Source organism: Ursus arctos, unplaced genomic scaffold (genome assembly GCF_023065955.2).
Source record: "Ursus arctos isolate Adak ecotype North America unplaced genomic scaffold, UrsArc2.0 scaffold_19, whole genome shotgun sequence".
Lineage (NCBI taxonomy): Eukaryota > Metazoa > Chordata > Mammalia > Carnivora > Ursidae > Ursus > Ursus arctos.
The window spans coordinates 54388946-54397611 of NW_026622863.1; the positions used below are offsets into that span (position 1 = coordinate 54388946).

The 8666-nt window shown below is 54.5% G+C and overlaps 1 protein-coding gene across 1 annotated transcript; it reads left to right on the forward strand.

The window, feature by feature from the left end:
- Nucleotides 1–1523: 1523 nt before the first annotated feature.
- Nucleotides 1524–8460, forward strand: LOC113247400 (leukocyte immunoglobulin-like receptor subfamily A member 6). Its single transcript, XM_057314049.1, has 7 exons — nucleotides 1524–1949; nucleotides 2234–2269; nucleotides 2438–2719; nucleotides 2870–3169; nucleotides 3394–3675; nucleotides 3979–4278; nucleotides 6450–8460. Exons 1-7 carry the CDS (start codon nucleotides 1901–1903, stop codon nucleotides 6617–6619), a joined length of 1419 nt encoding a protein of 472 aa, XP_057170032.1. The 5' UTR covers nucleotides 1524–1900; the 3' UTR covers nucleotides 6620–8460.
- The last annotated feature ends 206 nt before the right edge of the window (nucleotides 8461–8666 follow it).

The following is an 8666-nucleotide window of genomic DNA, read 5'->3' on the forward strand; positions in this document are numbered from 1 at the left end:
CTAGAAGACCTAATGCCTGGGGGACAAGAGGCAGTGGGGAGACAGCAACGACTCAGGTTTTGCTGGAGAGAAGGTGCTGCTGTCACAGAAACAGAAGTCAGAGAGAGCAAGTGTGTGAGGGAAACAAATCACAACCGCGGCCCAGAGCCAGATGGTGATTCCCTCTGTGAGTCAGTTAACGGCCTTATAAACACGTTCCCCATCCTTCTCTGGGGTCACCCATCTGGGATAGCCCCACTGGGTCCTCCAGTCAAACAAGGCAGGGCATGGAGAGCTCTCCATTCATCGTTCCCTTCCGCACCACACACAATGACGTCGTCACACAGCTCTGCCCCTGAGCCCTCTTTCCATGAACCCACGAACACCGCAGTCGGGATCAATGGAAGACTGGAGACATCCTGTTGGAGCCACCATCAGCCTCCCCCCTCTTTCTTCTCCTCCAGGCTCTCACTCCTTGAGGAACTGTCTTGCTCTCATGGCCGCAAACCTACCGGTCACTGTCCCTCCCCTGCACAAAACCGGCCCACCTGTCTCCACCTTACTCCAGTCACACCCAATCTCTACACCCGCCGTTCCACCTGGTGACGATCAAGCTGAGCAACCCTCTCCAGCCCCAGCGGGGCCCGCTGCTCCCCACCAGCAAGCTCATCCCAGTTCACCACCTCCCTCTCCAGACACACACACAAGCGGAGTTGTAACTACATGTGTGTCTCCCTGGCATGTGCTGGCGGGGACAATCTCAACAGACCAGACTCCTTCCAAATCTCCTAGGCCACGAAAACAAAACAGAACTACTGCTGGCTCTTCCTACCAACTGGGAATGTGTTTGTGTTACTGGGATTCTGGGAGCGCTCGCAAGAAAGCACAAACACCACTTAGAACGCTGATTGGCTTATCAGGCAGCGCTCAGACGAAGGGCAGAGTGTTACACCGCTGAGTATCCACACCATCTCCTACGGAACGCGGCCTGCAGAGCGCTGATCTCCTCCCAACAGCTCTCTGTTCATGCGCTACCCCGCTGACGATTTTCCTGCTTCCGGGAGGTAAAATCCAGGAACACATGCAGGGCATCCAGAGCCTGTAGGGGGGCCAGTCCCCCCCTCCCTGAGGTCGCAGTTCCAGGTGAGCTCACCATCCTGGGCGAGGATGACACCTGTAGGCACGCTTATGCTCGCGCCATCTTGCATGGGGCTCTCCATCCCAGAATGCCCCCACAATCCCGTGACTAAGCTTGCTAGATGTCCACCTGTCCTTGGTTTCTCTCCTTCTCTACGGGTTACCAGAACCATGACCGAAGTTCCCTTTGGCAAGGGTTTGTATTGTCTGTTGTCACTAATCATAGCCCCACGCGTCCAGGGAAGGCACGAGTCTGTCACCTCACCAGTGAATCCCCAGCGTGCCTGGCGCCATGACTGGATGTGGTCACTGCTCACTACACACGCGTTGGTTGCCAGCATTGTGGAAGGAAGGAAGAAAATTTGCATTTACAGAAGTTCAGGAAAGGGAAGTGTCTCAGCCCAGATCACACAGCATCTGGGAGAGGCAGGGGCAGAAGTAGAACTGAAATTGGGCTGGCTCCCAGGCCCTGCCCTACCTCCCCCCCGCCTCATGCGCGGGGACCAGCGCTGTTCTCTGGACTTGGGCTTGGTGGGGAGGAGGCAGAGACAGTGGGGTTTGGGGAGACTCACATCTGGTTTGAACGGCCCCAGGACCAGCTGCTCTCGGGCTACCCTTCAGGGACAGCAGAGCGAGGCCCTGGAGGGGCTGTTCCCCTTCCTGTGAGGCCATCCATCCGGGACCCGTGACCAGGAACACGGGGCCTGGGCCGTACCACATCCCGTGCATCTGTCCGTCCAGCACACTCTGAGGACGTTATAAGCTGTCTGCACCGCTGGGGACCATGGCAGGCAGCGCCAGGACCCCGACCCTCACTGCCCTTCTCTGCCTCGGTGAGCGTTCTGGGAAAGAGGAGGGATGGGGTCATCTTCCCCCCTGCCCCAGGTCCTGGTCCCTGGGAGACCTCAGGACTGGGGAAGATCAGTGGGGGCAGAAATTCTGGCGAGGGGGGGAGTGCGCTCAGCCCCAGATGGGACCCAGCGCCCAGGGGCCCAGACCAGGCCTGGAGCAGCTACGTGTGGGCAGCCCCAGATGTGACCCAGCGCCCAGGGGCCCAGACCAAGCCTGGAGCAGCTATGTGTGGGTGGGGGACTCACTCACAGGAACTCTCTTCCAGGGCTGTGTCGGGGCCTGTGGGACCAGGCACTCGTGGGTGAGTCCTCCCCAGACCTCCTGCTTCCGCCCAACCACCCCCTGGGCAGCTGGAGGGCACAGAGCGTCGGGGCTGATGGTGACCAGTGTGGGAGGGGCTTTGGGGTGACAGGTGGGAAACTGAGGGGAGAAGGGCACCCTTATAACTCTCCGTGGGATTCCCTTCCAGGGACCCTCCCCAAACCCTCCATCTGGGCTGATCCTGGCCACATAGTCACTCAGGGGAGGCCTGTGACCATCTGGTGTCAGGCGTCTCTGCGGGCTGACGGCTACTATCTGTATAAAGAGAGGGTCTCTGAGCCCTTCTGGGAGACCTCACCGGATTCCAGCAACAAGGCCGGTTTCCCCTTTGCATCCATGAGTTCACACACTGCAGGGCGATACCAGTGTGCGTATCACAGCAGGAACAGCTGGTCACAGAGGAGTGACTTCCTGCCTCTGGTGGTGACAGGTAAGGGCAGAAGCCGGCCCCTCCCCGAGTCCCTCCTCCAGGCAGAAGGGAATGGAGTGTGGCCTCAGGGGAACCCTCGCTCACGGTCCACAGTACATGGGGTACCTGGAGTGATGGCCCCTGTAACACAGCTCCCCCCTTCTCCCTCAGGAGTGTATGGTGCACCCTCCCTCTCAGCCAACCCAGGCCCTGTGGTGGCCTTGGGAGGCACCGTGTCCCTCTCCTGTAGCTCACAGGAGGCATGGCAGTCATTCCGTCTGCTGAAGGAGGGGGGAGCTGATGCGCCCCAACAACTGGAATTGACGTCCCATCCTGAGACATACCATGCACTCTTCCTTGTGGGCCCTGTGAACACCTCCCATGCGGGGACCTACAGATGCTACGCTTCTCCCCAGTCATACCCGTATACGTGGTCAGCCTCCAGTGACCCTCTGCACCTTCAGGTCACAGGTGAGGGGGCCCCTTCCCCCTCCCCACCTACCTCCTGGGCCCAGATGACTGACCTAAGCCATATGCCCAGTGGAGCCCTGGGGTTGATGGGGGTGGGCGACACGGTCCTCCTGGGGCCAGACCCACAGGTGGGGGGCCTTGGGAGGGACCCATGAGAGCCTCGCTGCAGGCCCTGGGCCAATGTGCGGTGTGTGTCCCCAGTCCCACTGTCCCTTTCTGACCAGGTGTCTACAGGGAGCCCTCCCTCTCGGCCCAGCCTGGCTCCCTGGTGCAGTCTGGAGACAGCCTGACCCTCCAGTGTCACTCAGAGACTGGCTTTGGCAGATTTGCTCTGACCAAGGACGAGGAGCTCAGAGCTCGCCAGCGTCTGGATGGGCAACCCAGCCCCAGTTTCCCCCTGGGCCCTGTGAGCGGCACCCACGGGGGCCGGTACAGATGCTACGGCGGACACAATCTCTCCTCCACATGGTCGGCACCCAGCGCCCCTCTGGACATCCTGATCACAGGTGGGGAGCCCCTGCCCCGTGTCCTGACTGTCTGCTCAGGGCCCGGGACCAGGGTTGCCCCTGGGTGATGGGGTCCAGGGAGAGGGGCAGGAGCACAGGCTGAGGTGGGGATGTGGTCTAGAGACAGGGACTGAGAAAGGCACAGTGAGGGCCATGGAGACAAAGGACACCACTCAGACAAGAGGTGCTGAGAGGGGGTCCCACACAGAGTCTCTGGAGAAAGGACAGTGTTCCCCAGGTCCAGGATCAAGGGCGTGTAGGGAGGGGGTGGCTCTCTCCATGTTTCAACCTTCCTCTCCCCAGGAATGTATGAGAAACCGTCCCTCTCAGCCCAGCCGGGGCCTTCAGTGTCCTGGGGAGAGAAGGTGACCCTGCAGTGTCGCTCTGAGATCTGGTTTGATACCTTCCACCTGTCCAAGGAGGGGTCCCTCGCTCCTCCCCAGGTCCTTCGTCTGCAGGACCCAGCCATACCTCATCAGGTCAACTTCACCCTGAGTCCTGTGACCTCAGACCACGAGGGGACCTACAGGTGCTACGGCTCACGCAGCGACTCCCCCTACCTGTTGTCACACCCCAGTGACCCCCTGAAGCTCCCGGTCTCAGGTGAGGGGCCCACACCCCATGTCCATTGAGTGCCCAGACCCTTGGGCCATGGCACTGTCCCTGGAGAGCGCTGGGCTGGGCTGGGAAGGAGGGAACAGCATGGAGCTCAGCCACTGGGTGACCCCTCTCTGTGGGGGATGGAAAAACCAGAGAGTCCCTTACCATCTCCGTGTCTTACCCCACCCAGAGGGACAGAGGCAGGGCCAAGTCTGTGCAGGGAGGAGATGAAGATTGTAGAGAACGAACTTCGAGGGGAAGCATGAAGAGCCATCTCAGCCCCACAGCCTCCTTCTTCTTCCAAGCAGCATTTCAAGTCTTCAGGCCCTCACCCCATGCACAATTTTCCTGTCCCTTGGGAAGAGAGTCCTTTTAGCTTAGAGGAGACAGTCTTCCCAGACCTGGGCTGAAATTTGCTGATCCTCTGCCCCTCGTATATATACACATGTTCCCACAGGTCCTGGGGCCAGGAGAGGGCCATGAAGGGAGGGACATCATGTATCCAGCAGCACTGAGCTCTCGCGGGCTCCCTGTGCGTCCGTGGGAGAGGAAAAGCACGAAGAAGCCCAGCTGAGGTGCAGAGAAAAGAGTTAACTCCGTCTCTGTCCTTGTGCTGATCTCTAGAAAGTAAGACTATCGTGGCACGTATGGAATCAGGCCCATGACGTGTAGAGCACGGTAAAGGGTGCCTCTCATGTTCAGGTCAGGAGGCTGGGGAATCCCTGGAAGTCATAGCTCGAGCCGAGCTCAACCAGCCACTCTTGAGGGAGACATTGACAAAATTCTATTCATATCGGAGACTTGATTCTCCCAGTTATCAAAGGTTGAATCCTATCCTGGATTTCAAAAGACGAAATCAGATCGGAAATTTGGTACAGTGAATTCTCTGGAAGATGTTCCAGGAATTCCTCTTTCTTGGGACTTCTCTACTCTGAACATGTCCCGTCTCCACCAGTAACTCTTGGCATTATGGAAAGGAAAGAAAGGCTGGATTTCTGCCCAGTTTCCATGAGCACCAGGCTGTCAGCTGGGTCAGGTCAACCTCCAGAACATCTTCCATAAGAACTTATGTTTAGCGTTCCCTCCCCCAATCCTGGTGTTACCTGGTATTTCTTGATATTCCTGTCTCATATCTATAGATCTCTATATGTCTTGTCCATGTGCCCATCAGAGTTTTTTCCTCTATCTTTGATCGGATGTTTGGTTTTTTTGTTTTTTGCTTGGTTGCCTATTTCTTATCTGTCTGCATATCTAGACAACAAATTGAGTGAATCATTAGAAGCGATGTGAATTACGGGAATCCTTGCCCGGAGAAAAATGCCTGATGTGTGGTATATAATCCATCATGTATTTTTTTATTAAGTTCAGTGAGCCAGCATACAGTACATCATTAGTTTTTGATGTAGCGTATAATGATTCATTAGTTGCGTATCACACCCAGTGCTCCTCAGATCACATGTCATTTTCAAAAAAAACCCAGGGGCGCCGGGGTCGTTCAGTTGTTAAGCATCTGCCTTCAGCTCAGGTCATGATCCCAGGGTCCTGGGATCGAGCCCCGCATCGGGTTCCCTGCTCGGCGAGAAGCCTGCTTCTCCCTCTCCCGCTCCCCCTGCTTGTGTTCCCTCTCTCGCTGTCTCTCTCTCTGTCAAATAAATAAATAAAATCTCAAAAACAAACAAAACCTGGATGGATAAAGATGGAAAGTGCTGTGGAAATATAATCCCAAGTCAGGGACAAAAACAGCTGGCTGATGAGCAGGAAAGAAAAGGGAGACCCTGCCTTTCACCCCTCCACGTTCCTGAATCTCAGGACAAAATGAAGGCTCACGTGTTTATTTTTGCCTCCTAATCAGGTACAAGGTGCATGCCGGAGACGCTCACCTCAGGGATGGAGATGGCATTAGCTAGTTTCAGGGACTCCCTGGAGACGAGAAAAGAGATTACTTCAACATTTCTACGTCTCCTCAACCACAGGCTCTGTTTTTACCTCTCAGGTGTAGCTGATACCCTCAGATAATTACATAACAGGTCAGCCTCCAGGGTGGATGAATAAGGAGAAATTCTGAGTTCTGTGATGGGCTCCCAGGGACACATCCTGTCGATAAACGCAGGAGGACGGACATGGTCGTTTCAATATGCTCTGACCGCCACAATCTCTTTGTCCACAATCTCTAGCCTCGAGCAGCCAAGATTACACAGTGGAGAATCTCATCCGGTTGGGGATGTCTGCCTTAATCCTCGTGGTTCTCGGGGTGCTGCTCTTTCAAGCTCGGCACAGAGAAGACCCCAAGATACAGGCAGGACACAGACGTAAGAGACAGAAGACGGACTTTTCAGTGAGGTAGAACTTTGAAAACAAAATTGATGATACCGAGAGTTTCTGGAAGAAAATCTGGGCATACTCTGGGGAAACATTCTGCTGAGAATATTCTGGGTATTAACACGGTTTGGGTGCGTGGTTTTGGGTGCTGTAGTGGCTCTTCTACAATCAAACTGTGGTCATTTCACTCCCCAGCACGTCTCCTTCCTGGCTTTTCCTTGACGTTTTCTGGACTGGCTTCCTTCTTTCCTCAACCCTATGACATGAGGTTACATCCCCCGTGGTAGCTTTGGGTCCACCTTCATGGGATCCTTGGTTCTCTGTTCCCTGGTGTGTGTAGTCTTCAGCTCAGAACACAGATTCTGTTTTAAATACTGAATAGATGGATGTAACCAAGTCTGGTTTGGGGAAAAGACATGGAAAATCATTCTGTAAAAGAGAATCTGGACCCACAAGACATTCCCTTTTCATCACATGATAAATGATCTAGTTTCTCCAGAAGTATCATCACTTGGAATGAACAGGATGAGGGAACAGCAGGCAAGCTGAGGACAAAGCAGAAACTGACACCCCACAAACACCCCCCCCCCACGGGATGTACGTGACATTCCTCAGGCACTCCTGGCCGCCCTAAAGGACAAAGAAATAGTGAACCTATGGAGACCACAATCCTGCAAGACTTGAGTCTCCCTCAGTTTACAAATGTCTTAGCAGTTTACAAGAACGAAGCATTTCTATCAATAACCTAGCTTCCAGAAGGAAATGCAGATACAGTTAAATGTCCTTATAATCTGCAGCCTCCAGGAAGTTCCCGACTATCTTCTTGTTAATGCCTTGCTGGAGGGAAGAACAACCTTAACCTGACAATGGCAAGGCCTCCGGTATCCTGTGAATCTTCTTTAACGTATGAAAGTATTTTCTCAACTCCCTCTTTCCTCACCTCCCCCAACCCCCTAGTATATAATCAGCCACCCCTCACAACCCGGGGTAGCAGCTCTTTCTGCCCACGGCTCCTGTCCCCGAGCTTTCATAAACCACCAATTTTGCATCAAAGATGCCTCAAGAATTCTTTCTTGGTCGTCGGCTCCGGACTGCACCCCACTGACCCTCACCAAGATCCCACAACCTCATCACACACACCGGTGTGTGAAGTGAGAGCCACATGCTGTGCGAGTAAACTGGCTTTAAGAAAATACCATTTTTGCAGAAGTCCTGACTTCAGGCACTTACTGATTTCTTTGGTAAAAATACTCCCTACGTGGCCAACTTGAAGGGGCCTGTGTGAATTCGCTGAATGCAGAATGAAGAAGTAATGATTACGTCATCTCTCCCACGCTCCTAGGAGCCAAATGCCCCACACCCACTGATAAGACCCACCGGTGTGCGTGTGTGTCCTTCTGTTTTAAGGTTCTGGTCACTTCCACCTCGCGTGGGATGGAGCAAGCCTCATTTTCCCTAGACCCTGAGTATCAACCAAAGTTGTTCTTGAACGAACATAGCAAATGCTTCACGTGTTGGCGTTGAGGTCCCCTCAAACATGTTCCCCATCTACCTGTTCGCCCTCACCTGAGTCTGATCAAACAATGAGCCATGGCCCAGGTGAGAAGTTGCTCCTCTCAACAAACACTTAAAGATCACAGGGTATGCGATTAAGGATTCAAAATAGGGAGCGCCTGGGTGGCACAGCGGTTAAGCGTCTGCCTTCGGCTCAGGGCGTGATCCCGGCGTTCTGGGATCAAGCCCCACATCAGGCTCCTCCACTATGAGCCTGCTTCTTCCTCTCCCACTCCCCCTGCTTGTGTTCCCTCTCTCGCTGGCTGTCTCTATCTCTGCCAAATAAATAAAATCTTTAAAAAAAAAAAAAAAGGATTCAAAATAGGTTCGTGTGAGTTTCGGACCGCGTCCTGTCCTTCCCCATGAATCCGAACTGGGACGGAGGTCATCACTAACGACGTGTGGGCTACTTCAGAGTTAGGGTTCCACCCCATTAGGCAGTACTCTGGGGATCCCACAGGTCGTGGTTTCAGGTCCTATAAGTAGGGGCGGGGAGGCAAGACGGCGGAGGAGTAGGG